Source organism: Ipomoea triloba, chromosome 12 (genome assembly GCF_003576645.1).
Source record: "Ipomoea triloba cultivar NCNSP0323 chromosome 12, ASM357664v1".
Lineage (NCBI taxonomy): Eukaryota > Viridiplantae > Streptophyta > Magnoliopsida > Solanales > Convolvulaceae > Ipomoea > Ipomoea triloba.
In genome coordinates this window covers 26,580,438-26,607,318 of record NC_044927.1, presented here as the reverse complement: position 1 = coordinate 26,607,318, position 26,881 = coordinate 26,580,438, and the positions used below count along the sequence as shown (strand labels likewise).

The following is a 26,881-nucleotide window of genomic DNA, read 5'->3' as shown; positions in this document are numbered from 1 at the left end:
TCAAATGTGCACTTACTAGGTGAAGTCTGCTTTGTGACCCTAGCTAGTTTGCAAAGGACCACAAGAAAGTAAATCAACTCAAATTCTTTATAGCTAATCGGCTCAAACCATGAAGCCTAATAGACAATTCTCACCAAGAGTCGAACTTGAAATTTTGTAATTACCAAACCAATTGTCTAATCAAATTGGTTGGATTGTCCCTTATTATTTGTATGTACAAGGCTGATTGTATATAACACATTCTGTTAATACTCCGTAACATGTTCCATGCAGGGTAATATTTGATGATGTTTTGAATGGTAAAAAGGGTCACATCTACAATAATGCCACATGTATGTGACTAGACCAGGGGAAAAGGATGACGATGATAATCTTGTTTTAACGTTACGCGGACGTCTCAATCCGATATAGTACGGCAAAGCTTGGCCTCTGCCTCTGTGTATGTTTATCTGAAGCCCAGTAAAAGTAGCAAACTAATTGATCATCATATCAACGGTATGGTAGCTTAGAGAGAGAGAGAGATGGCAGCAGACGAGGGCGACGAGAAAAACATGGCAGCTTGGCTTGTTGGTGTTAGAACACTTCGAATTCAGCCTTACATTCTTCCTCCACTTGGTACGCACTTTTAGTATTGGCTTTCTTTGGTTACTTATCTGAATCTAAATGATCATATCTTTGGTTAATTCATTGGTTAGGCCCTCATGAGGTGAAAGTCAGGATTAAGGCACTTGGTATATGTGGAAGTGATGTTCATCACTTCAAGGTAAATCATCAACCCAAATTGTTTCAAGAAAGAAAAATTAAACTGCTTTAATTTGCTGATCAGAGTGGAAATATGGTATGTATTTAGCACATGAGGTGTGCCAATTTCGTAGTGAAAAAGCCTATGGTGATCGGACACGAGTGCGCCGGAATCATAGAAGAAGTTGGGAGCCAAGTGAAGTCTCTAGCAGTTGGTGATAGGGTGGCTCTGGAGCCTGGGATAAGCTGCGGAGAATGTCATCTCTGCAAACAAGGCCGCTACAATCTCTGCCCAAAAATGAAATTCTTTGGCTCTCCTCCCACCAATGGCTCCTTAGCTAATCAGGTAAATCCCCATAAGAATGCTTCCTGATTCCCAGGATAGGAAATTCCAGTACTTAAATGTTGTTGCATGTGTGGTTTGGATATTAGGTGGTGCATCCTGCAGATTTGTGCTTCAAATTACCTGACAATGTGAGCTTGGAAGAAGGGGCAATGTGTGAGCCTCTGAGTGTTGGTGTCCATGCATGTAGGCGTGCTGGCATAGGTCCAGGAACCAGAATCTTGATCCTCGGAGCAGGCCCCATTGGCCTTGTAACCATGCTGGCAGCTCGTGCCTTCGGGGCTCCAACAATCCTTATTGCTGATGTAGATGACCGCCGCCTATCATTCGCCAAAAGCCTTGGCGCAGACCAGACCATTCAAGTCACACCAAGCATTCAGGTTGTGCTCTTTCTCACTGTCTGGCCTGCAGAATCACTCAATCACTGTTTTGTTAATGTCTCAGGAATCTATGTTTATGTAACCAAACATGTTGGAAATTGGAATTGCAGGATGTGGAGAAGGAAGTGGAGCAAATCCGAGAAAAATCAGGTGGCATTGTTGATGTGAGTTTTGACTGTGTTGGCTTCAACAAGACAATGGCAACAGCCCTGCAAGCCACTAGCTCTGGTGGGAAGGTTTGCCTCATTGGATTAGGCCAAACCGAGATGACAGTTCCTATTACTGCTGCATCTGCAAGGTAATATTCAAACATATATGTCATTTCTGAGAAATCATAATCCTGAATTTCATATGATTCTAACATGGAATTTTAAATTTGGGTGATAGGGAAGTAGATATTGTGGGCATTTTCAGATACAGGAACACATGGCCTCTCTGCATTGAATTTCTTAGAAGTGGGAAAATAGATGTCAAGCCACTGATAACCCACAGATTTAACTTCACTCAAGAGGAGCTGGAACAAGCCTTTGAGACCAGTGCTGGTGGTGGTAATGCCATTAAGGTCATGTTTCACCTTTAAACCAAACATGAAACTTTACAGTGTTTCTCAGTTTCTCAGCAAACTCTAATATGTAATAGAATAATGTCATTATAGACACATGTAACACAATAACTTTGCCTAAGAATCTTAAGATTGATAGGCTGTAGTGCTGTACACATGGAGGGTTGTGCTCTTTTGAGGAAAAAAATAATGAAGAATATGACAAGGATATGCTATTTTTAGACTTTGCTCATGAGACATTTCAAAGGGTACAAGTATAAAGCATCAATTTTGAACCACTTTTTCTGCACCCCCACAAACAAGTATACTTTCAGGGAGGAATCTGATAACTTTGTATGCAAAATGAGCTTTCAAGAAAGGGGGTGGGAAAAACATAAAAGTTTCTGACCAGAAAAGCAGCAAGTGGAGTGAGATCCACACCCACAGCATAACTGTGGCAGGATATGCTGATCCACCCATGGTTTATTCTGTTCATTGAAACAGATATTTGAGTTCCTTATATATATATAAAGCATGGTAGCTAGGTTTAAGCTGTGAAAACCATAACAAAATAGCAGCAGCAACAAGAATAAACTTGTAAGGGAAACAGTGATAGGGCTACTCTTTATTGGCATGCATTGTTGCTTCAACAAAACAGAAATCTAGCATGCCAAAGGAGAGTTGCCCTGTAACTGTTTCAGCTTAAAACAAGGAACATAAACACCATTGGCTGCCACTGATGCAGAAGGTATGGTTCTTCTTCTTCGTTTAGTGAATACAGAATATCAAGAAAAGCATTGCCAGCTCTCATCTTCTCTGTATTACTGTATATGCATAGTTTTGAGCCTGGAACATCTATGGACTAAGCTCTGTTCAACAAGGCAAGGATTAATCACAATCTGGTTGGCTTTCAACCACATGAGTTTACAAGTAAATCCCACAATTGGTTTTTACTTTCTACTTCTTTTTGAAGCATTAGAATTTTTAATCATAAAAACCATGCTTTGTAGTAGAAGGTAGTAAATATTTTTAATGCTAATAGTCTAATATAATACATTGCTTAACATATACAAATATTTAGAACCAAGAAATCAATTTGAAAAGGTCTTTGACAGAGCAAAAGAAACAAGAAAAGAAAAGCAAAAAAATAATAATAATAATAATAATAATAATTAATAAGATTTTCAGTCATCTGCCATGGAGAATTTTCATTGACTACTTCTCAACTATGAGAGGGTGAGAGCAGAGTAATGACTATTTAGCTCTTGTAAGCATCCTTTAAACCCAAAAAACACTCTTAAAAGGAATAATTATATGTAAAAAAGCTCTCTTTGACCAGCACAAAGATCCAAAACACTATATAAAAATTTCTTTGACAAACAAAAAAGAGCTTTCTTTGGCATAGACAGCATCTTTGATGCCGGCCAATAAAAAAATTATTGCCACCAAATAAATTTTATTTAAATTCAAGAAGAAGAGCATGAATCAGTAAACATGATGTGGGGATAGGCAGAAGCTCGATGCTTATGGTTTCCACACACTAAGGATGCTGAGTCAACTTTAGCAAGTAATCTGAGACTGTCATCTAATGGCAATAGAGTTGGCTTAACCAACTGTCATCTTCTGAGTCATCTAATAAGGGAAGAAAAACTTAGTTAAATATGAAGAAAATGTCAGATATAATCATCACCTGTCACAACCAACCAAACTTGTTAGAATAGGTAAGAAAAATAATTTAATTTCCCCGACAAGTCTTAACAACTGGGCCATTTTATTAACTGCTGCATTTATTGTCATGAATACTGACTGAAAGTGACAAGGAGGGCAATAGAGGGCATAGTGTTCATAGACAAAAACATGCATCACAGAGTGTGGTTCAGAGAGGAGTCAGGCAGATATGAAATCACCTTGTTTGAGGGAGGTTGAGCAGGTATTTCAAGGTTGTTGCCTAAACCCTCCCTTCAGAATTGTTGAATCCCCACAGCAGAAGGTTGTTTCCATGCCAAGAAACATATTTGCAGTTTGCCATCCCAACTTTGCTGACACGACTGCCTCTTCTTTCTTTCCTAATACTCTCTTCACCAACCATGAGTCTCTTCCATCTTTACAAGAATCATTTGTTCAATTCATCAAAGCCTACCCTCAATATTCTGAGACTTGTCAGATTGACAAAATTCGAGCTCAAGAATACCATAACCTATCTCATGTCTGCCTAGATTACAATGGTATTGGTCTATTTTCTGACTCCCAGCTTCAGTCTCAGCTTGCATCTTCTTCTTCTCCATCACCCCAATCTTCTAATTTTCCAGTCTTTGATGTATCCTTCAAGGCTGTGAATCTAAAGTCACAGCTGCTGCATGGTGGTCAAGGATCAGATTTGGAATCTGTTATCAAGCAGAGGATCATGGATTACCTCAAAATCTCCCAAAATGAGTATTGTATGGTCTTTACTGCCAACAGATCTTCAGCTTTCAAACTTCTAGCAGAATCTTACCCTTTTGGATCAAGTCGAAAGCTTTTGACAGTTTATGACCATGAAAGTGAGGCACTAGGAACCATGGTTGATACATCAGAGAAGAGAGGTGCTTGTATCGCATCAGCTGAATTCAAATGGCCACGGTTAAGAGTTAACTCTGCAAGGTTAAGGAAAATGATAGTGAGGAAGAAAAATGAGAAGAACTCCAGGGGATTATTTGTGTTTCCTCTTCAGTCAAGAGTAACAGGAGCACGTTACTCGTACCAGTGGATGAGTTTGGCTCAGGAAAACGGTTGGCACGTATTGCTTGATGCTTGTGCACTAGGACCAAAGGACATGGACAGCCTTGGCCTCTCTCTTTGTCATCCTGACTTCCTTGTTTGTTCTTTCTACAAGGTTTTGGGGAGCAATCCAACAGGTTTTGGCTGCCTCATAGTTAAGAAGTCAGTTGTATCAATTTTGGAAGCTTCCACAAGTACTGGCATTGTAACTCTTGTTCCACCAACACAGTTACTTCGTTCGCTAGAAGATTCTTCAGGTACAGACAAAGAACTTGAACAGATGTACAATATTTGGATAAGAGCAGATGATAAAAATGCATCAAATTCTTCTACATGCTCCATTTCTGCTCAGCACAGTAGTGGAAAATCTACAGAAGGCAATATTTCAAGAATGAAAGGAAAAGAATTTGCTTCAACATTTACTGATCCAGAACATTCAGGAAAAGAGAAACCAGAGGAATCTATTGCTTCACTCCACCAGATTCTTGAACTGGAAGGCCATGGAGACTGTGCATGTGAATGTAGGTACTTAGATCAAGTGGATTCACTAGGGATGAGGATAGTCAATAACAGACAAAGATACCTAATTAATTGGCTGATTACTGCAGTCATGAAGCTCCAGCATCCAAATAGATTGGAGTGTTTACCACTGGTTAAAATCTATGGACCAAGAATAAAATTTGACAGGGGAGCTGCATTGGCCTTTAATTTGTATGACTGGAAAGGGAAGAAGGTAGACCCCACCCTTGTACAAAAGCTAGCTGATCGAAATAACATCTCTCTCAGCCACGGATTTCTACATCAGATTTGGTTCCCAGACAAGTATGATCAAGAGATGGAAAGTGTTTTAGAGAAAAGGGAAAGTCAAGAAAAGGAAGAAGGGAGGAAGAGAAGCAAAAAAGCTGAGCTGGGAATTGCAGTGGTTACAATTGCACTTAACTTCTTGACCAACTTTGAAGACATCTACCGGCTTTGGGCATTTATAGCTCAGTTTCTGGATGCAGACTTTGTGGAGAAAGAGAGTTGGAGGTACACAGCTTTGAATCAGAAGACAATGGAAGTGTAACTGATCTCTTTCCTTTTCCCCCTTCTTTCCCTCTGATCAGAAGCCCTCAAGGAGGCTGTGTGATTTGTATCAAATGCATAGTTTGTATCATGATGTCCCTTTTTCTCATATCCAAACTTCATTCAAAAGATTGAGTCTTTCCCAGTTGTAAGTCTGTTTTTTCACATTTCTGAAGAGTAAATAAGTTATACTGTTTCAAGAACAAAAGTGGAATCTCCTGCAAACATATAGTAAAAGCGTAAAACAGTGGCATGGCATCATAAAAACCTTTATAAAAAATGAATTAAACTTCTTACAGCAAGACAACTCAAATGGTAATAAATTAAGCATGAAGTAATATGATGTTACATCCAGCTGATTGAAGATTTGGGGTTTTTTTTATTCCTTGTGGTGCTTATCTTCTCCTCTATTTGACATCCATGAAATCCAAGAATAAAAAGACAATATTTTTGCTGCAAGCTCTCATCTTTATGCGGTTCTCCAGTTCTCCTCCCTAACGTTACTTCTAAGCTATGACCATGTTGACCTTCACTTCCTTGTGGGCTCCAGTACTATAACCAAAGATTAGGCCCTTGGGCCAGCTTCATCTAATCATCCTCTCCTGTGTCTCCTCCTACTCTTATTTCAGCTCTTGATTCTTCAATCTAGATTTTAGGCATCAATTTGTGTAAAGGCTGCGAAAATTAGCTCAACTTTCTTCTCTTCAGCTTCAGTAAGGTAATTCCTCTCTCTCTCTCTCTTTGATTATATATATGCAAATATTGCAGAATAAACAAGATCTGAAATCCATATTTGAAGTAAATAAGATTTTCTTGAAAGGTTTTTCAATCATGGATTTTCACTGGACTATATATATGTTAATTAACTTGATTACTACAGAATAATCAAACACAAGAGGCAAGCCAAATATGTTTCATTCACAGACAATTTATCAAACATCTGAAAGGCATCAAGCACACTACTCATACCACACTCAATCTCCTGTAAATTTTTACGAAGCAAGATTTTAAGCTTCCTGCAAGCACTAATAAACTCCCAGAGTCTTAATCCAATTCAGTTGTTTCACCTTTATAGATTCTTCATTTTATTTTCCCTTTTATCTCCATTTAATCCAGACTTTTTCATGGTGTTTTTATAGTTGCAATGGAGGAGAAAAATGATGGAGCTATGGATTGTACCCCAAAGGAAGAAGCATCACGTACGTGGAGCCAATGGCAATTGCTAGATTCCATTCTTCCCACAGGAGGATTTGCTCATTCCTTTGGCCTTGAGGCAGCAATTCAAGCTCGATTTGTCTCCGGGCCTGAAGATCTTCGAACATTCGTGATCCATATACTGGAGAACACTGGAAGCCTACTTCTCCCTTTTGTTTACACTGCAACCAAATCTCCCGACATGGAGACATGGCACAAGCTCGACAGGACGCTGGATGCAACACTGACAAACGAAGTGAGCCGCAAGGCGTCGATCTCGCAAGGATCAGCGCTGATGAGAGTTGCCGCCGCTGTTTTCCTGGAAATCCCGATCCTGAAAACAATGAGAGATGCGTCTCTGAGTACAGGCGGCGTGAATTTCCACCACGCCCCCGTTTTCGGCATGGTTTGCGGGCTTCTCGGATTGGATCCAGAAGCTTCTCAGAAGGGTTACATGTTCATAACAATGAGAGATGTCATCTCCGCCGCAACTAGGTTGAATTTGGTAGGACCTCTCGGTGCAGCTGTTCTGCAACATCAGATCGCCGTGATCTGCGATGATTTGTCCAGAAAATGGATGGACCGCCCGGTGGAAGACGCTTGCCAGACTTGTCCCTTGATCGACACTGTTCAAGGCTGCCATGGTTACCTGTTTTCAAGGCTCTTTTGCTCCTGAAAGACTGGAAAACCTGCTGCCAATTCAATGGAATTTAGTCACTACACAAAATTTATTTTCAAGTTTAACAATGCTGAATTCTTCATCAATCACTGGCACAAACACACATAATCAAGCTGGAAATATGTACACTGCTAATATTTATGCTACATTTTCTTCTTTATCCACCAGCAGCATACATATATGAAAAGTGTGTTATAATGTTAATGTGGTTCGATCTCACATCAGTTCTACAATAAAGTAAAAAAACTCGTATGAATTAATTCATAATTTCTTACAGAATCGATACGAGATCGTTTCCTGGCAGTTTAGCTTCAACCTGAGGAAAGTTGAAGTGCAGACACGAGGGACATTTTCAATTCTCATGCTTTTTAAAGACTTTTTATATTCAAAAAAATCGGCAGCCATTATTTGAAGGTGTATGTGTATACTGTAAATTTCTCTGACCTTTACTATAATAGTCATGCTTTACTTACTCGAATGTTCCTTTTTGGGCGATTCTTATGCCATTTTGTCACGCATGCTTGATGTCTGTTTCTTGGCAATGGCCACTGATAAGTCTCCTGAAAGGTATCTGTAAGACTGTAAGTGGGCAAAAGGTTGGCAACTCCTTAATTTTTTTGTCTTTTTTGGGAAAATGATTAATAAATTGTTAAATTATGTGATTTGACATGGTGACTTGTTAATAATTTTCAACTTTTAACATTCGGTCTGGAAAAAATTTTAAAAAGGGATAAAAACCACTTGGGATGCACTTTGTACAATGTTGAGGAGTGCAAAAATAGGGGTCCACACATTTTGGTGGTGGATGCCACTTTGCACGGTGCAGGTCATGTTGGATCGGGGTCCACACCCCTGCTTACGGGTGGGTACCCACTTGGGTTGTGGGTGCCCCACCAAATGGCAATATATTTACACTGTATAATCTCGTACTTATCCTTAATTTAATTTAATTGGATAATAATGTAAATTGCTAGTGCCTTGTACAACTGTAAATACCTACTAAAATACAAATAACACTTTTTTAAATGAAAATTGTCGAGAGCTTGATGTATAATAAGACTCGTATGCTTGAGGTTTGTGACACGTCTCACTTGCTAATTTTACTTATAATGTTGGGATAAGAATTAAGTGGTAAAAAAAGGAGTGAATTTTTTTATTATTATTTTGTACTTTTGTCTTGTATTAATAATTTTGCAGTATACTATTTCTTAATAGTTTTCCACGGGAAATGTTGACTTCGACAAGTAAACGGTAGCAAGTTGAAACCAATCTTTCCATCCATTGCAGGTTTCATTGTTTGGGTTGCACACTTACGTATTTGGAGTTTTGGACAGGTCAATGTATATCTTGGAGAGTTATCCAATATTTCCCCAATTCAAATTATTTTCGGAAATAAATAATTTTTTCTTTTTAAGTTTAAATTCCAAATTTGAAAGTCCATAACCATTCATGCTAATTGTTATACCATAGACTAAGGTCCACCTTAACCAACATAGTTGGTGTGGTGGTTCAGCACCTTGTCCTTTAAGCATGAGATTGAGGGTTCAATACCCACCGTGTGAATGGAATAAACTATTTGGTAAGTAATGATTTTTTCAACTATGATCAACTAGTGTTTAGAGTGCCTCCCGGTTGTGGATCGATGAGGTTTAGCTAAGTTTGTTGTGTTGAAGCAGGGTCCCCTCTAATTATTATTATTATGTGTTACAAATGATTTTAGCAAGAAAAAAAATAATGTGTAATTACATTAACATTTTTTTTCTTCAAATATAAGTTACAAAAGTAAATAACACAAAAGATTACATGAATGTGAACCTGTCACTATCTATGTTAATGTGTTTCACACTTGTAGTGAATGGAATATGCATATTTAAATATTTGGGTTTGCATTCAACCTTTATAATGTAAGTAAAGCATATACAAAAAGAATAATATCACACTATAATGAAAATATTCACACTATACTTAATAAAAAAGTTTTACATTTAAAAGTTATAAACACTTCTACAATAACTACAAAATAATAAACAAGTAAAGAGTAGCACATATATAAAATTTGTCACACATATTATAGCGTTTTATATATATTATTTAAGCATACAAATCATATAACTAATAAATTTTTTTGACTATAAGTTTTCTTATGGATTAAGAATATAAATTAAGTTAAAAAAAAAAAAAAACAGCAGCATCTAGTGCATATCTCATAAGTAATAACTGTTTATACCTTTTTTTTTCATAAATTAACCAATAAAGTAGTATATTAAATATTGATTCATATTAATTTACAAAATTTGGAAAATTATGCAAAAAAAAAAAAAAAGAAGTACTCTCACTTTTTTATGTGATAAAATAGAAATTGTTTTAAATAATTATTTCATTACATAAAAAAAAAAAAATTGAATCCAAGTTATGGTAATGGTAATTTAAATGAGATTATGAGGCAAAGAAGTACGGAGTAATAAACAAGATGAAGATTACACCAAAATAATTACGGTCCAAGAGTAAATAGGGGGGTCCCACCGGTGACGAAATCTCCGGGCCCACATTATTCCATTCCCTTGATAACCCTGAGCCGTCCATCATCTTCTCTTCCCACAACATATAGGGTTTGCTGGGTCCCCCTCTTTTCGTGTCCTTCTAAAGGGTAAGTGGGCCTCCTTCTAGGGTTAGTTTCTCTCTCTCTCTCTGTTTATATATTTCTTCAAAGCTTTTTTATTTTCGTAAAATCTCTGAATTGCAACACAGATTCAAGCCTAGCTTCAGTCAACTGGTACGAAGACGAAGACGACGACGACCTCCACGAAACGACGCCGTGGTAAAAATTACAGAGCCTCGCTTCGCTTCTCTCCGGTATGTTGCCGATTCTGTTTCCGGTATTTTGATCGCTTATCTGTTTCGATTTCAGAAATTGTTTTTCTGGATTTTTGTCTTCGATATGGCGTCGATTGATAACCGGCCACAAAATTTCGATGTCGCCGCCGACGAGGAGGTTAATAGCCCGGCTGATCCGCTATTGGGCGACCCGAATGAATTTACGATTACTGCGGTTGGACCCGCGTCTGGTAGTGTGCCCTTGTTGAAGGAGGAGCCGGAGGAAAATGATTTGCAGGTCGCGTTGCCATTGGCGGGGCATATGCAGGTGCGGACATTGGAGAAACCTCCGCCTAAGAGGTCCTCTAAGGACCGCCATACGAAGGTGGAGGGGCGAGGGAGGAGAGTTCGTATGCCGGCGGCGTGTGCTGCCAGAATTTTTCAATTGACTCGCGAGCTAGGGCACAAGTCGGACGGAGAGACCATTCGTTGGCTCCTGGAGCGGGCCGAGCCGGCTATAATCGAGGCCACGGGGACCGGCACGGTTCCGGCTATTGCAGTGTCTGTGAACGGGGAGCTGAAGATTCCAACCACGTCTCCGGCGACGGAAAACGAGGGGGATTCCGCCGCGACGAAGAGGAGGAGGAAGAGAGGGGCTAATAGCGAGTTTTTCGACGTGAACGAGCCTTCCAATTTCGCACCTGTCTCTCCGATTGCCGCGCAAGGGTTAGTTCCGGTGTGGACAGTGGGCTCCGCGAATGGTGTGGTCCCCACAACGGCGGTTCCCAGCGGGGCATTCCTTATGCTCCCACAGCCACCTTCAGCCGCCGGGCCTTCAAGTCAACCTCAGCTGTGGGCCATACCCGCAACCGCAACACCAGTTTTCAGCGTCCCCGGCAGGCCCATTTCTAACTTCGTTTCCGCAATGCAACCCGGAGTTTGTTTCCCCCAAGCTCGAATGACCTCCTCTCTGTCAAACGGCGGAGATAATTCCGGCAAGGAAGTATCCACCATGGCCCCGAGCTGCAGTTCTACCAGCACCACCACCGCAACCACAACAACCACCACCACCACCACCCAAATGCTAAGAGATTTCTCGTTGCAGATTTACGACAAGAAAGAGCTTCAATTCATGGGCGCTTCCGGGTCTCCTTCAAACGATCATCCCCAAAAACCCCCTCCCCAAACCCCTAACCAGAGAGAAGAGATGACCCATCAGTAAAAGGGTTTTAGCCTTTTTCCTTATTTTTTTTGCATTTAAATTTTGGATTAGCAGCTAATCAATCAATCTTTCCCAGTTCATCTTTAGTTACTATTTCCCCTAATTATCATCCAAAAATTGTATAAAGATTGGCTTTAGCCTTTAGCGTTAGCAAAAGAATTTGGAATGCTTTTTTCTCCACTCCGTTGTTTCTCCGTTCTCCGTTCCGGTCAAAATTAAAGCTATGGAGGGGAGCGCACGTGATGCCGCGGGCGAATACACGTGCTGTGTGGGCCCCGAGGGAAAGGTGGACGTGGTCCCCAAAGTTAGGGGTGGGTCAAATATAAAGTGAATGGAAGGAAAAAAAAAAAAAAAGTGGGGTCAGTAGTAATCCATGTGGTGTGGGGGTGGTATGGAGTATGGTGGTCCGCAGCCTTAGCCGAGTCCTGTGGGCCATCCCATTTTACCTCACATGACCACCTCGAAATTCTACGTTCATTTTATAATTCCCATTTTTAAACTTAAATTTAGGAGTAATTAATTTCAACGAATTAGTTAGTGGTTAAGTAGTTTGCTCAGTTTTAAATAATAATAATAATATTATTATTATTAAAAGCCGTGACGTGATGCTGCTGTAAAAGTTTGACATTAAACAAATTAATTTAAGCAACTGTCATGAAAATGCGATTGTGGGCTACTTGTAAGAACTTTCATTGCATTAAGGGCTATGAATCCATTATATGAGTGACGATACACTGACAGCTTTCTCACCTTTTTTTTTTTTTTTATTACTATTTCCGTTACGTTTATTAACAATAAATACTACTTTTTCAAGATTGAAATTAAAAATTTAAGAAATAATATTAAAATTTTGAAACAAATGACACTTTGGTCCACGAACTATAGTCTATAAAGTAATAGTGGATTCAACCATTATGTTTTAGGTATAAACACTTATAATTCTTAAATTATTAGTGAAGTTGTGTTTTTTATTACTCAATAATTTTTTTAGTACTATGTTACAATGTAGTATATGTTTATAATTACTTAATTAATCTACTAAAGCATAGAGAGTGAATATTACCTCCATTAAAGTTCAAACTCATACCTTATATGGGAGAGTCCTTATCAATTACTGCGTATTGTTTTTATTTCAAAGCTCTAGTCTTAGTAACAAAATTGTACTCTATTTTGACTCCATAATACATATTACTAATCTCCATTACATTGAAAGAATATTGTTATCAATACAATATTAAAATTATAGTTAATATTTATTATTTTTGCGTTATGTATCAGGGGTTGAGTGTGATATAGGAGAACAAGAAAAGATGACAAGAAATTTCATTACTAGTGCGAATTATTTAATTTTTCTAAAGAATAATATTAGAGTTTAATAAAACTATTAATAAAACAAATTAAAAGTGTCGGCTCTATTAACAACTTGATAGTCAGTGACTTTGTGATCAAGTGGTATGAAGTGACTCTCTCAAATGGGAGGTCTATATACGAACAAATACTACATTGTAATAGAATAAAAACAAAAATTGATAGCTGAATCTAATTATTAGAGTATTACACAAAATATTTTTAAGTTTCTCATGAGACTTAAATTTGAGATTTTTGTTTTGTTTTGTTTTTTAAAAAACACACATTTCATATGAGTTGTTTAAAATTATTTAGATTAAAAAAATAGTAAGAAATTGTGGTCCCCCCACAGCTCAACTTGGGTTTCCAAGCTTCCAGGCTTTAGGTCTGCTTTTGTAGGGGAGAAGGCGGAGGGGTCCGTTGAAGAAGGGTGGGCCATAATTTAGGGGGTGGGGACGACACAAGTGTTATTACCCTTCTGACACGTCCAGTGTTGAGCTGTCATGGTGGGCCCTCCTCCACTGATCTTGAAACGTGGACACTCGCGGCCTTTTAGACGGGAAGATTTTACAGTGTGAGCATCCTCATCCGCACCAATTGTGGCCACGCTTTTCTTTTTAGGAATCAATCTGTCTCTGAATATTCTCTGCTTAGATTCTCCTCCCAAATATTGGGCTGCTCACATTAATGCTCGATTTGCCCATTCCATGGCCCATTTTGGATTTGGGCTTCGCCTCGCCACTCTTGTTGGTCAAGTAATTCCGTTTCATTTGGGACTTAATTTTACTAAGTCCCTATTTGGTAAATGGCTGTTAGCTGATTGGGTTGGCTGTTTAGGTTAGAAAGTATGATGGTCCTGTTTGGTAAATGGCTGTTGGCTGATTGGATTGGCTGTTTAGGTTAGAAGGTATGATTAGTTGATAACATTGGCTGATTGTAGAAAGTTGTTTGATAAATTAGCTGTTAGCTAATAGCTGTTTGTTATAATTTCTTTTCTCAAAAAGCTAATTGAAAAGGCTGATTTGAGTAGCCTTTTTAATTTTAGTATTTTGGAGTTACAAAAAGCTTATTAACCAAACAACTAATAGTGGTTAAATAAGCCAAAATTGGCTGATAGGCTGATTATTTACCAAACAGGGCCGATTTGTTGATAACATTAGCTGATTGTAGAGAGTTGTTTGATAGATTAGCTGTTAGCTGATAGCTGTTTGGTACAATTTCTTTTCTCAAAAAGCTAATTGAAAATGTTGTTTTGAGTAGCCTTTTGAATTTTAGCATTTTGGAGTTATAAAAAACTTATTAACCAAACAATTAACAGTGGACAAATAAGCTAAAATTGGCTGATAGGCTGATTATTTACCAAACAGGGCCTAAGATTAAGTTAGTCTATTTTATCGAAATTTCAATAAAAATCAAAGCCATGTATTCTCTTACAATTATTTATTTATTTATTTATTTATTTTTGTATAAGAGTCGTTAATTTCCCCTTCAATAGCATTGTTCTTCCCCTATTATTCCTAGATAATACCCATTTGTATTTAGCTTCACCCATCCAAAAGACCTAACATCGATCATACCATTGTTGTCCTCAAGCTCCCTAGCCTATCTTCTCCCTCATGCATTATATTCTCACTTTATTTTCATTCTTTCTTGATGAAAAGTGATATTTGGAGTTTTTGACTAAATAAATTGGCATTAAATTCTGCTTTGAAGTTGTTAGTTGTGCGGTTGAATGGAGTTGGCTCTTTAAAGAAATGACAGAAGTAATAAGTATGGCCCGCCCATTTCCATTAGGTCTTTGGGCCCTATAAGTACATTCAGTCCAACTACTCGGGGTTTTGGTGGTTTTCTGGGCTGTAATTTACGCTCAATTAAAGCAGTAATGATGGATGGATAAGAATCGGTAAATTATTCTGTGGACTCGGGTCCACTTTACAAGGTGAACCTGAATTCAAAATACACAATTTACATACGGAATGTTTAGAATTTATATACTGAATGTTCAGTGGGTTGTTATGCCATGGACCTAGGTCCACCTTGCAAGGTGGACTTGAGTCTACATTCACATACACTATACTCTACATTCACAATTTGTAAACTCCACATTCACACATAAAAGGATTATATGTTTAGTAACTATACTCTACATTCACATACACTATACTCTACATCCACAATTTGTAAACTCCACATTCACACATTCAAAATTCTATATTCACAGGTCCTATACTCCACATTCACAACTTGAGAACTCCACATTCACACATTACAGAGCTACAAGTTGCTAGAACTTCTTAACTCTAATACATATTCACACATGCATAACTCAACATTCACGATTTCTATACTCCATATTCACAATTTGAAACATCCACATTCACACATTTCTGGGCAACTCTACATTCACACAATCATAAATCTACATTCACTTTTTCTATACTCTACATTCACACTTTGAAACCTCTACATTCACACATTTTTGGACAACTCGATCTATATTCAACAATATGTTTACTGAAAAAAAAAAAGAGACAAAAACGACGTAGTTTTGGACTCAGGTCCACCTTGCAAGGTGGACCTGGGTCCACAGCATAATTTGCCATGTTCAGTATGTAAATGAACACAAGATAGACCTCGCTGCATGGTATAACTATTGATCCATCCCAAAAAGAAAAAAGACAAAAAGAAAAAAGTCAATAAGTAAGAAAACTTCTCGAAGATAAGTATCATCTCACAATTTCTTACCATATCGATGTGCTATCGTATCATTAAGAAAGGATTGAACCCTTAACCAACTCATATATGTATTAGTGTTAAGCATATAATGTTTAAACTTAATTTAGTTAAAACAAAATACATTAGTCAAATTATTTAATCAAGACATAACACACCTTTCAATTGTTAGTCATCTTATGAATAAAACAAATCCAACAATGCCATTCCGCAGAGAAAAGAAAAAAAAAACTCCAAATACATGGAAATATAACTCTAAAAACAAAGGGAGAAAAAAAAAATTACAGCACTGGAGATCTAAAAACCAGATAAATAAAATGAAGAAAAGGAATTATCTTTATCATTATCTTTACCATTATCATAGGATAAGCCAATAAGGTAGGGCATTGTTTACTGCAGTACTAATGCATATAATTGATGTTTCAGAGAGACAGAGAAGGCACAAGTAAAATGATTAAGGTGAAGACAACAGCCACTCCAAGGCAACCCTACCTTGTTTCTCCACACACACTCTTCTATCATACATCACAAAGTTTATTCAATTCTATCTTTCCCTATTCCCTATTCACTTGTCTTCTTCCTTAGCTTCCACTTTTCAAAACTTCCATTCATCTTTGATTCATATGTCTCTCTTTAATTAGGTCTAATAAAACATTAGGCCCCAGCCTAGATTTTTACTATATACATAGTGTCATCAATATGTTTGAATTATAATTATTGCAACCAATTTTTAAAATTTTTATATTCAGGTTAGGTAGTGATGGTAAATTTTAAAATTTTAGATTTTGACTGACCACATCATTTAATCAAGTTATACCATTAGTACATAGCTCCACTCAAAATGTATATCTTTGGATAGATCTATATATATATCATTAAAAAAAAAGATTATAGCAAAACTATATTCAAAGTAGATTATATAATACCAAGTGTGTATTTATATATTGATAAGATTTCAAGTTCAACTCCCGTAGGAGCTATTTTGTGGTTTGAGCTAGTCAACTATAAGCAACTTACGTTGATTTATCTCCTTGTAGTCATTTGCTGACTAGGGTTACACAGTGAGCTTTACTCAGAGTACACTTTTGATCGAGTAGCTAAAAGTTTTGTGCAATTACTTTTTTGTATAAACATATGAACTGATGGTATGAAGTTACATACTGGTCAGAATGGTAACCAAAAATCTACAACTTTTAAGGTAGTACCTGAGATTGCAACTCTCTGGTGGCTTTGTTCTGGATTGGGAAAAAATATAGTACTTCTTTACTGGGTTTAAAAAAATAAATAAATGTTTTGTATGACCAGGCAACATTAAAAAAATGAGGAGAGAGAGAGAGAGCCGTTTTAGTAGTTGAAATGTTGAATGATGGATAGATATATATGTATTGTTGTTGGCAACATAATATATGTATATACCTAACAAGCTAAGCAGGTTATCACATGGCAATTCTGCCATATTTGATCATTTTGCTCCATATAATTATTCAGCTCCATTTTGAATTTCAAATATTGTTCTCTATCTTACATACACCCTGCCTTGTACATATTCATCATATTATATATCTACTATTATACTATAGACTTTCCATATAAAATACTTTTCTTGATATTATGATACAATATAATTACCTACGTACAATAGGCATGCACCTAAAGTATTTTGAATTTTATATTGACACTTTAGACGTTCACAATAAGTTACAACAATGTTTAAAGCGGATGGTTTGAATTTGGTTCAACCTGTGAATAGAGTTTGATTCTTTTTAAATACATAAGATCTTGAATTCGAACATTATAAATGAAGTAATAGGTATGTATGTATCTCGATAACTTCTTCTTCTCCAAAATACTGTCTTACTGGATCAGTGAGCTAAGGGTTGTATCGATCTCAATAACTTAGAAAGTGGCTTGGTAGCTAAGCAAGGGTCATTAGCAGCTTTATAGTTAATGATGAAAGAAAGAAATGAAAAATCAAAGTCATCATTATTATTACTGGAAGGAGATGAACCAAAAAACATATACATGAAAGAATGAAATGATGCATGCAGTCAAAGAGAAGATTTGTGATTTTGAGGCTTCCAGGAGGCACGAGTCCTTGTCAATTCATTTTTTTTTTTTTGAAAACAGTCCTTGTCAATTCATGATTGTACTGTAGACAAATGTAGCTTTCATAATAACTACAATCATATCATAAACACAAATGGCCGGATATTTAATATTTTACCTCAAATTAAATCACATTATCGTAATCAATATGCCTAGCTGCAATAGGTTTTAAACATAAATGTAATATTTGGATGTGTCAAGACTAATCTATCTTTTATTAATATACCAAAAATTATAATTAGTAGCAAAGACATAAATTTATTTTCTTTTACTTGTGTAGCAGTCAATATCATATTTCAATATAATGGCAAATCAAAATACTGGATTCAACTTTTCAAGCCTCTATTTAACCGTTAATATCACGTTTCAATGACAAATTAAAATACTTGAGTCGGCCCTCCAAGTCTATGCTTAACAGGATTATTAGTAGCAGTATAAAGATGAGACGTGCCACAAATAAGTACAGAATATAGGCAAAGATCGTTGCTCAGCTCAAACCTTTTTGCTGTTAAAACAGTGAAAAATATTCCAAAGTGTTGGTGAATAACAGGTGTAACACAGTCCTTTGTATCAATGATTGAAAGGGATAAATAATGGTGTTTCAATTCCTTACATGATAACGCCATCTCGTCCTAGCTTCTGTCAATCTGTCATACTATACACAAATTATCCCCATGCTTTCCTTTTAATATATTATAAACCTCATTGTTTACTTTTCCTAAAATAAACATCATCATATCATATTTTACGGTGACAAAATAAATAATATGTTGAGATAAAATTTAAAGAAGAAATTACATTTTTGGTATGTATTCGTACTTGTTATAAGGTGCTACCCAAATGAGTCTTTTATATTATAAATATCATCAACACTTCTAGTCATTCAATTGTCAATGAAGTGGCACTTTTAGGTTTATATGTTAAGCTTACTTTTTAAAAACCCTAGTTGACTAATATTGCTAGCATATTCTATTTTTTCCTCCAACGGCACTCCAATTCCATGATTTAATGGCCATAAACATAGATCATTGACTTTCATTATTTTATATTTTACATTTATTATTAGTCTTGGTTAATTGGGGTTTTTGAAGAGCAACAGTAAATTTTAATGGATATGCTAATTAACAAGGGACCAAAAGCACCACGCACTTCACTAACCAATCAAAAATTAAAATTCATAATGCTTATAATATAGAAACTGAATTATCTATTACCCAACAATTCGGTAATCAAAAGTGTAACTTTCTCAAGGGCAACCCCTAGCCAAGTTGGTTTGGTTGTGGGCGATAATCACAAAATTTTAAGTTTAACTCTTGTTAGGAGCTGTCTATTAGTTTTCTTGATTTGAACCGGTTAGTTAGGGTTAGACAAGTTAGGTTGGTTCAACTTATAGCATATTACCTGCTAAGATCAAAAGAGATACTTCACCAAAAGCGCACATTTCAATAACGACTGCAGACTTTCCTTAAAAAAAAAAAAAGTGTAACTTTCTTATACTAAATATAAGAAGGTGAAAGTAGGAAAAATATAAGAAGTAACCCCCCCAGAAGAAGACAATAGAATTGCAAGGAAATTTACAGTGAAATGCAGAAAAAGAGAGAATGGAAACATTATAGACCTGGAAATGGTCCCCTTTGGGCCACTTATTAACGTTGTGTAAACTGCTGTTACGTTAGGTGCATCCGATCAGAGCCCAGTTGCCAAAGTACCATTCCACAGACGACTGGGCTACTCTCACTCTCACTCTCACAACTCCCATTTCCCTTTTTCTTTTTTATTCCACGGTGACGATAGATAGATGGGAGATTGAATTGGCTATTTGGCTCAGCTCCAACCTCAGGGCTACTCCCGTCTTTTTACATGCTCTGTACTGTCGGGAATCTTACCAGCAATTCACCTGCCATGGCCCGACACCAGCCCATAACTCACTTCGGGCTTTTTCCAATATTAATTTGAGGTCTTGGATATATAAAGAAACTCATTTTTACTTCCCCAAACTATACATCAATGAATATTTATATTTTATTAGGTTGCTATATGAAATATATAATCTGAATTATATATATATAGAAGAAAAATACGGTGTCAGTAATTTAGTGTTGTGACACTAAATTGTAATTCAAAATTTAAAATTAATCACATGTTCAAATATATCAAAATAATCATAAGAAAGTGTGACGAAATTAGTACCACATATGAGGTTGTGGATGTCCTTGCTAAGGTACGGTTGATATAACTAGCATTAAAGGGTGTGTGTCACGGGTCTAAGCACACATGGAGTATTTGATAGGAATATAATACAAATGTGCCAACTATATAGGGTCTCAAATGTATACGAAACTACCTCATGCTTCTTTTTTGTTTGAACCTTGATTATCCATGTAGCACAAAAATCTCATCAAAAACTTCAAATCATTGAGGTTGTTCTTTTCATTACTAGCTAGTGAGTAGGATACTGAATTCATCTTGGTCACAAGATTTCAAGTTTAACTTACGGTATGAGTTGTTTATTGATCTTTTGGTTTGAACCTGTCAATTATAAGCAATCTATTGATTTATTTCCTTGTGATCATTTGTTTACCAAGTGTCACAATACAAGTTTCACACAAAACACACATTCCAGTAACAAGTACAAATTTTCTTGTAAATCAAAGTCAACCCATCATATGCATCAAATTTCATCCACACACTATATATAAACAACTGGACTTGCATTTACATCACAATTGCCAACTGTTATCATTACCAATGCAGTAATTCAAGGCATATATAAATTATTAAAGATAAATATTTAGCCATGGATGGTTAAAAGTAAAACTTATATATTTAAGAAGTATATCAAGAAAGTATAGAAGCATGATTGGATTTAAAAGAAAAAAACATGAATTGCCCCACCTGCAATGACATATAAAACAAGATAGAGCTAGTTTTGAAATACACATGAGATGAAAGTAACATTTATATTCAAAAGTATTTGTCATATATACATTTATGGAGTTAGTTGATGGCGATGTTGATGATACTAAGCTTTATTAGATTAGATTATATGAGTAGTGGGGTGGGGGTTAGAAATGAACCATGGTTAAGAGAGGGTGGGTCAAAAAGTGGAGGGAATAAAGGGGCAAGTTGAGGATTCAAAAAAAGCAAAGAAATTTGCAGATCCCAAAAACCAATACACATCTGCTCCTCGTATTTAAAAACAACCACAGCGGCCATATCGCCCATTTACATCGTCTTTCGAGCTCTCTCTCTCACAAACACGACCGTATGTGTTTCATGTTTTCTGTTTCTCTCTCTCCTTGGGAGTGAGTGAGATAAGAATCACAGTAGAGAGAGAAAGAGAAAGCTTGCTTTTTTATCTATCTATCTATCTATCTATCTCAGTCGTCTCAGTACCCACTACTACTTGTGTGAGTGTCATTTTCATTCAGATTTTCCTTTTTTGATACATACCTTGTGTTCCTGCTATCGCCCACCTCCGAAGGGATAATGGGCAGAGAGTGGTTTTACTGGGGAGGTGGTGGCGGCGGCGCCGCTAGATCCTCCTCCTCCGCCTCCAAGAAAGGGAAGCGATCAAGAAAACAACTAGAAGTGGAGGATGATGGTAGTGCGCCCAGTCCTGGGTGCATGTGTGCTGTTCTTCAACTCTTTGATCTCCCCCATTTCCAGGTTGTTTTGAACCACCATAGCCACCGTTCTCTCAGCCCCGTTTCTTCTTTCGTTCAAGACCACCCTTTTCAACGCCCAACTGGTAATTAGTTGAGATTTTTCAAATTACTTTAATTTTTTTCGGTCACCAGAAAAACTCGCAATCACTATCGAGAGCGGGTAAACTCTGTCTAGGTGCCCATAACTGATGGACTCAAATCAAGAAAGCTGCTCTGATTGAAAGTCTTTTTCTGTGATTATTAAGTTAACAGTTTGACCAACTTAATTAAGATTGTTCTGAATTAGTCTAGTTTGTAGGGAGTTGTTGATGGGTTTTAATATAAATAATGCAGGAGTTGAAGCACCAAGAAACAGCTTGGACATGGAAGAGCCGACGGTGGGGCTAAACCCTGGAGCTTCAAAAACCATGAGGCCGAGGTTGAAACAAGAAGACGAAGAAGAAGAAGCAAAAAATTTGAATAATATCCCAGTAAGTTACCGTTACTTTATCCTTAGTATTATTAAAATAAGCATTTCTCATTTTCCAATGTTTTATTTGTGGTTTCAGAGAGAGAGAGAGAGAGACAACTTTTTTTTTTTTTTGGTTGTAAAGTGGGTAATAATGAATGATAATAATAGTGTCGATTTAATTATTTTCTCAGGTGGGGATTAATCAAATCAGAACCAGCTGCGACTCCCGGCCGTCGTCGTGTAAACCAAGATCAGACGATTTCTCTTCGGAATGTAGCAGCTCTCCGGGAGGGGCCAAGACTCCGAATCTCGTGGCGAGACTCATGGGTCTGGACCTCCTGCCGGAGAACGCTTCTCCGACGTTCGGAAATTCAAGAAAGTCCAATTTGCAGCCCAGAACAGAACCGCGAGACCGCGCCAGGTACCTGCTCCACCAGGATCGCCGTTCCCGGAGCTTCAACGTTCTTGACAACGCAGATATTTCCGGCGCCGGCGGCACCGTTTCGCTGCCGGAAACCCCAAGAATATCGCTGGCTAGGAAGTCCGACGTGGACCATCACCACCGGCTGTCGCTCCAGATCAACAAAGAGAACGCCGGCGAGGAATTCGATCAGTTTTCGTCTGGGAAAAGATCGGCGAGGAGTCGCCGGCGAGAGCCCCGAGAGGCTCTCCGGCAAATGGATGAGAATATCAGAAGCCCCAGCTTTTACGCCAGGCAGATTGTGAAGCAAGTGAAAGAAAGCGTCAGCAGAAAAGTCGGCGCCGCCGATATAACCATCCACAAAAACAACCTCAAAAAAGACCATAATCTCGACAATAACCAGGTTGTCTTGCTTAAACCTAGTAAACCCTCCATTTTTCTCCAAGATAATAATTTTAGCCCAACAAAACACCAATCTTGCTCTCCAAGGTTCAGATTCTTAGAACCAAAACCCACCAAACCACCACCTCCAAACACAGATAATTTCACCCCTCCACCAAAACCCCCCCAGAAAATTATCCCCAAACCAAAATCTCAAGAAAACAAAAACAACCTCAAAAAACCCGCCGCCATTAGAAGCAAGAAAGAAGAACCCTTTGTTCGCCCTGCAAATATCAACCATGAAACCAAGAAGGGGAAGAGAAGTGAGCTTCTAAACCCCAATAATGTTCCAACCATATTACCGGCTTTCAAGAAAGACTGTCGTGAGTGTCGTCCTTCTTCTTCCCCACCAAAATTACCTCAAAAGCAGGTATACTATAATACCACCTATATCCCCATTATTTTCCCAGCAAATTCTTGTTTGTTTCTTCGTCCATCATCATCGTACTCTTATAATCTCATCATAATTTGTGCATATTTGTCTACTTGTGTGCGTGTGACAGGCGCAGAATGATGCCCTTTCATCGAAAAAGAGCTCACCACAACAGTTATCTAGTTCTCCGAGCCAGTCGTACCATCACCCCCTAACCACCTCCAAAGAAAAAAACATCATCGTCCGTGATGACCGTAACGGCGCCGCCGGCGAAGAAGAAGCGGAATTTCAGTACATCCAGAGAATACTAAAACGTACGGGCGTCGAAAAAGATTCCTCGGTATCATTAGCCAAATGGTACTCCTCTTCCCACCCTCTAGACCCTTCCATTTTCCACTACATTGAGCTTTTCCACCACCAAACCGCCATTAAAAACTCAAAACTTCGGCTCCGGTGCAACAGAAAGCTGGTTTTTCAGTTAGTAGATGAACTCCTCGTCGGAATCTTGAAACCTTACCTCGGATCCCGGGTCGGGTTCGGGCGGAATATGACCGGGTCGGAGCTCATGGAAGCGATTTGCTATAAAGTTCGGAACTTTCCATCGGCGGATTGCCAGGTTCTAGAAGATATCGATTCCTTGATCGAAACGGACATGGAGAAATCAAGAAATCAAGAAGAGGAAGAAGAAGAAGAGAGGGTAGTTCTTGAGATTGAACGTCACGTGGTGGATGAGCTAATGCATGAAACGGCGATGGTGGTCCTGGAGGGGGTGGCACGTGGCACGTCCGTACGTACAGTGAGAGACCGAGGAAGAAGTTAGAGAGAGAGAGAGGAGAGAGAGCGTCACAGGTTCTGACTTCTGAGAGAAGGTCACATGGGTCATCTCCCCGTGATTAGATACCAATGGGCCCACTTCTTGTGCTTTGGTGGGGTACACGTGACCCACACTCTTTGGACCGACATACTCACTCTCTCATTGGCTTTAGCCCTAGCTTCTTGTCCGCTCGCCTTTACTCTGTAATCATTTTGTTTTTCCTTCTGTATAATAATTTCCAATAACCTTTTCTTTTTACTCTTTTTTTTTCTCCCCCTCCCTCTATATTTTTCTTAGTGATAATCAATGTAAATAATCCTACTAATTACTATTAATCAGTCTTATTATATACATACATACATAACAATAGCTAATCTTGATATTAACTGCTTATGCATCAAGTAATTAAAATGAGTTAGTTTGGTATGGGAAAATCGATCGTTAAGGTGAGTATACTACTAATATAAATGTAAAGTAAGAAATTTAACTCTCGTAAGGGTAATTCAAATTTTGATCTTTTCTTAAGAACAAAAATAGTAAATTAAAGTGCTCCTATAACCGTGGTCTTGTGGATTTGATGCTACACTTAAGACTCGCCTTCAGTGACAAGGTGATGAGCTTATTGTGCGCTTAAGTATACAATTGGGTATGGGTCTCGACACTAGAAAGACTCAGTTTACCTTCTCATAAGCCTAGAGGAGGAGTCTGGATGCTAGAAAAAACTCGATTTACTTCCCATGATCTAGGGACAAGTTCAAGAAGTTCAAAATATAATTTGGCAAAAAATTAAAACTTTGTTTTTGTTTTAAAGAACTGTAAAAGTGACAAAGATTTGATTCTTAGGTAATGAATGAAAACTTCTCAAAAAAAAAAAGAAAAAGTTAATGTATGAAAAGAAGAATGGCAGAACTTTTCAAATTAAACAATGAAATTTATTAAAGAAAAGTAGATTGATTAGATATGTCCCTGTACTTATTCATCGTAAACGTACATCAGATTTTTTATTTTTTTTTTGAGAAAGGTAACGTACATCAGATATTGATTCCTTAATTTCATATTTTTGTAAGGGTTTTAAATTTGCTGATGAAAGTGGTTGCCTGAAAATAATCAGTAATCTAAACAAAAAGGTTCCTATATATTACCTTCGAAGCTGAAACATTAGTACGAGGTACTACCTAAACTTAGCTAGCTGCGCTGCTATGAAGTATAAACAATAGCCCTTCTGATCTAAAACAGTACATATCCATGACCACTCAAAAACAATAACCCACTGTCTGTGCATGTCTGTTTGGGTACATACAAATCACCTATGTCACGATTAGTGGCGAAGCCAGAAATTTTGTTCAGTGGGAGCAAAATATAGTCAATATAAATTACACATCTCATTATTATTTGATATAGGCAAAAAATAAAATACATCAAAATTTTATAAAAATATTCATAACAAAATGTGAAACATAATTAATTTGATAAAATAATGCAAATGAAAAATCGCATTATAAATTACACATCTCATTATTAATTTTTTAAAAAGTTATAAAAAGGTTTGAAGAAGGTGTTTATAAAAAAAACACTTAAAAAGAAATATAGTCATAAAAATTGTTGGATATAGGCGAAAAATAAAACACATTAAAACTTAATAAAAATATTCATAAAAAAATATGAAACATAATTAATTTAATAAAATAAATCATAGAAAACACATTATAAATTACATATCTCAAATATAGTCATAAATATTATTGGATATGTAGACAAAATATAAAACACATCACAACTTTATAAAAATATGCATAACAAAATATGAAACATAATTAATTTGAAAACATATTATAAATTACATATCTCATTATTAATTTTTTAGAAGATATGGATACATATATAAAAATTTAGTTGACAGCAGCACCAAAGGGGATTTGCAGATTCGAACCCTGTACCATACCGTAGCCATATACGCGCCTCTACCAACTCAGCTAAGTAACCGTTCGTTTACATTTATTTGTTTTTATATACTTATATCGAAAACTGACCTATATATACATATATACATACAAAGGCTATATAGGAGGTGGGGGTGGGGTGAGTGGGGGCAGCTGCCCCACTGTAGCTCCGCCAGTGGTCACGATGTCACCCACCATTTTTTTTTAGTGTCTACCACACTGAGGTTGTTCAGAATAAATTTCGTTTTGTGACTCTAATAACAAATGACTATATGAAGATAAACTAGCTTTGATTGTCCGTGACTAATCAACATAGACTAAGAAAGTGAATACGTTCTAGTTGGAAGTTGAATTTGTAACTTGTGGTTACCAATTAAGTCGCCCATCATTTTGTAATATATATAGTAGTGTATTTGGCCTGTCGATACAATCTACTTAATCAAATCTCGATTGCTAGAAGATAATGGCCATACTCATAGTTCACTGGCTGATCAAATTCAAAAGGCCTATCGACAATTCACACAAAAGATTATATTAAACTTTGTGATTATTAAGTTAAATGTCTCACGAGTTATGGTTAATGCTATTTTTTGTTGTGAAACTTCTTGTATATTTAACCCTATATCTCAATCATAGATCTATAAATAATCATGCACCAGAAATTCTTCAACAAACAATAGACGCCAAATATGTGTTACTTTTCATAGTCACCCTACTTTTTAGCTTTGCAACTTTGAAAAGGCCTACGTTCCCCTTTATTTTCACCTTTTCTATATGTTTATATATATATGCTATTCATCTTTTTAAACTTTCTAAAAGAAAAAGGCAAGAAAAAGTGAAAATAAAAAATA

The 26,881-nt window shown here is 37.0% G+C and overlaps 5 protein-coding genes across 5 annotated transcripts; all 5 read left to right on the top strand.

Moving 5' to 3' along the window:
* Positions 1-451: 451 nt before the first annotated feature.
* On the top strand, positions 452-2,258 carry LOC115998516 (L-idonate 5-dehydrogenase-like). Its single transcript, XM_031238099.1, has 6 exons — positions 452-615; positions 696-763; positions 851-1,087; positions 1,174-1,464; positions 1,575-1,762; positions 1,852-2,258. Exons 1-6 carry the CDS (start codon positions 522-524, stop codon positions 2,042-2,044), a joined length of 1,071 nt encoding a protein of 356 aa, XP_031093959.1. The 5' UTR covers positions 452-521; the 3' UTR covers positions 2,045-2,258.
* Positions 2,259-3,796: 1,538 nt separating this feature from the next.
* On the top strand, positions 3,797-5,966 carry LOC115998515. The gene has a single exon (XM_031238098.1). It carries the CDS (start codon positions 3,903-3,905, stop codon positions 5,826-5,828), a length of 1,926 nt encoding a protein of 641 aa, XP_031093958.1. The 5' UTR covers positions 3,797-3,902; the 3' UTR covers positions 5,829-5,966.
* Positions 5,967-6,091: 125 nt separating this feature from the next.
* On the top strand, positions 6,092-7,976 carry LOC115998517 (urease accessory protein F). The gene is made up of 2 exons (XM_031238100.1): positions 6,092-6,545; positions 6,967-7,976. The coding sequence occupies exon 2, from the start codon at positions 6,972-6,974 to the stop codon at positions 7,695-7,697; it is 726 nt and encodes a 241-aa protein (XP_031093960.1). The 5' UTR covers positions 6,092-6,545; positions 6,967-6,971; the 3' UTR covers positions 7,698-7,976.
* A 2,432-nt stretch (positions 7,977-10,408) lies between these two features.
* Positions 10,409-11,916, top strand: LOC115998433 (transcription factor TCP19). The gene is made up of 2 exons (XM_031238014.1): positions 10,409-10,518; positions 10,609-11,916. The coding sequence occupies exon 2, from the start codon at positions 10,639-10,641 to the stop codon at positions 11,734-11,736; it is 1,098 nt and encodes a 365-aa protein (XP_031093874.1). The 5' UTR covers positions 10,409-10,518; positions 10,609-10,638; the 3' UTR covers positions 11,737-11,916.
* Positions 11,917-21,198: 9,282 nt separating this feature from the next.
* Positions 21,199-24,378, top strand: LOC115998754. The gene is made up of 4 exons (XM_031238407.1): positions 21,199-21,673; positions 21,924-22,060; positions 22,233-23,273; positions 23,407-24,378. The coding sequence occupies exons 1-4, from the start codon at positions 21,412-21,414 to the stop codon at positions 24,094-24,096; spliced, it is 2,130 nt and encodes a 709-aa protein (XP_031094267.1). The 5' UTR covers positions 21,199-21,411; the 3' UTR covers positions 24,097-24,378.
* The last annotated feature ends 2,503 nt before the right edge of the window (positions 24,379-26,881 follow it).

Excerpts from the sequence above, each read along its gene's own strand:
- LOC115998516 (XM_031238099.1), top strand. The coding sequence starts at position 522 with ATGGCAGCAGACGAGGGCGACGAGAAAAACATGGCAGCTTGGCTTGTT. Across the intron at positions 764-850 it reads GTGATGTTCATCACTTCAAG|CACATGAGGTGTGCCAATTT; the intron begins GTAAATCATCAA and ends GTATGTATTTAG. Across the intron at positions 1,088-1,173 it reads ATGGCTCCTTAGCTAATCAG|GTGGTGCATCCTGCAGATTT; the intron begins GTAAATCCCCAT and ends TTTGGATATTAG.
- LOC115998515 (XM_031238098.1), top strand. The coding sequence starts at position 3,903 with ATGAAATCACCTTGTTTGAGGGAGGTTGAGCAGGTATTTCAAGGTTGT.
- LOC115998517 (XM_031238100.1), top strand. The coding sequence starts at position 6,972 with ATGGAGGAGAAAAATGATGGAGCTATGGATTGTACCCCAAAGGAAGAA.
- LOC115998433 (XM_031238014.1), top strand. The coding sequence starts at position 10,639 with ATGGCGTCGATTGATAACCGGCCACAAAATTTCGATGTCGCCGCCGAC.
- LOC115998754 (XM_031238407.1), top strand. The coding sequence starts at position 21,412 with ATGGGCAGAGAGTGGTTTTACTGGGGAGGTGGTGGCGGCGGCGCCGCT. Across the intron at positions 22,061-22,232 it reads AAAATTTGAATAATATCCCA|GTGGGGATTAATCAAATCAG; the intron begins GTAAGTTACCGT and ends TTATTTTCTCAG. Across the intron at positions 23,274-23,406 it reads CAAAATTACCTCAAAAGCAG|GCGCAGAATGATGCCCTTTC; the intron begins GTATACTATAAT and ends TGCGTGTGACAG.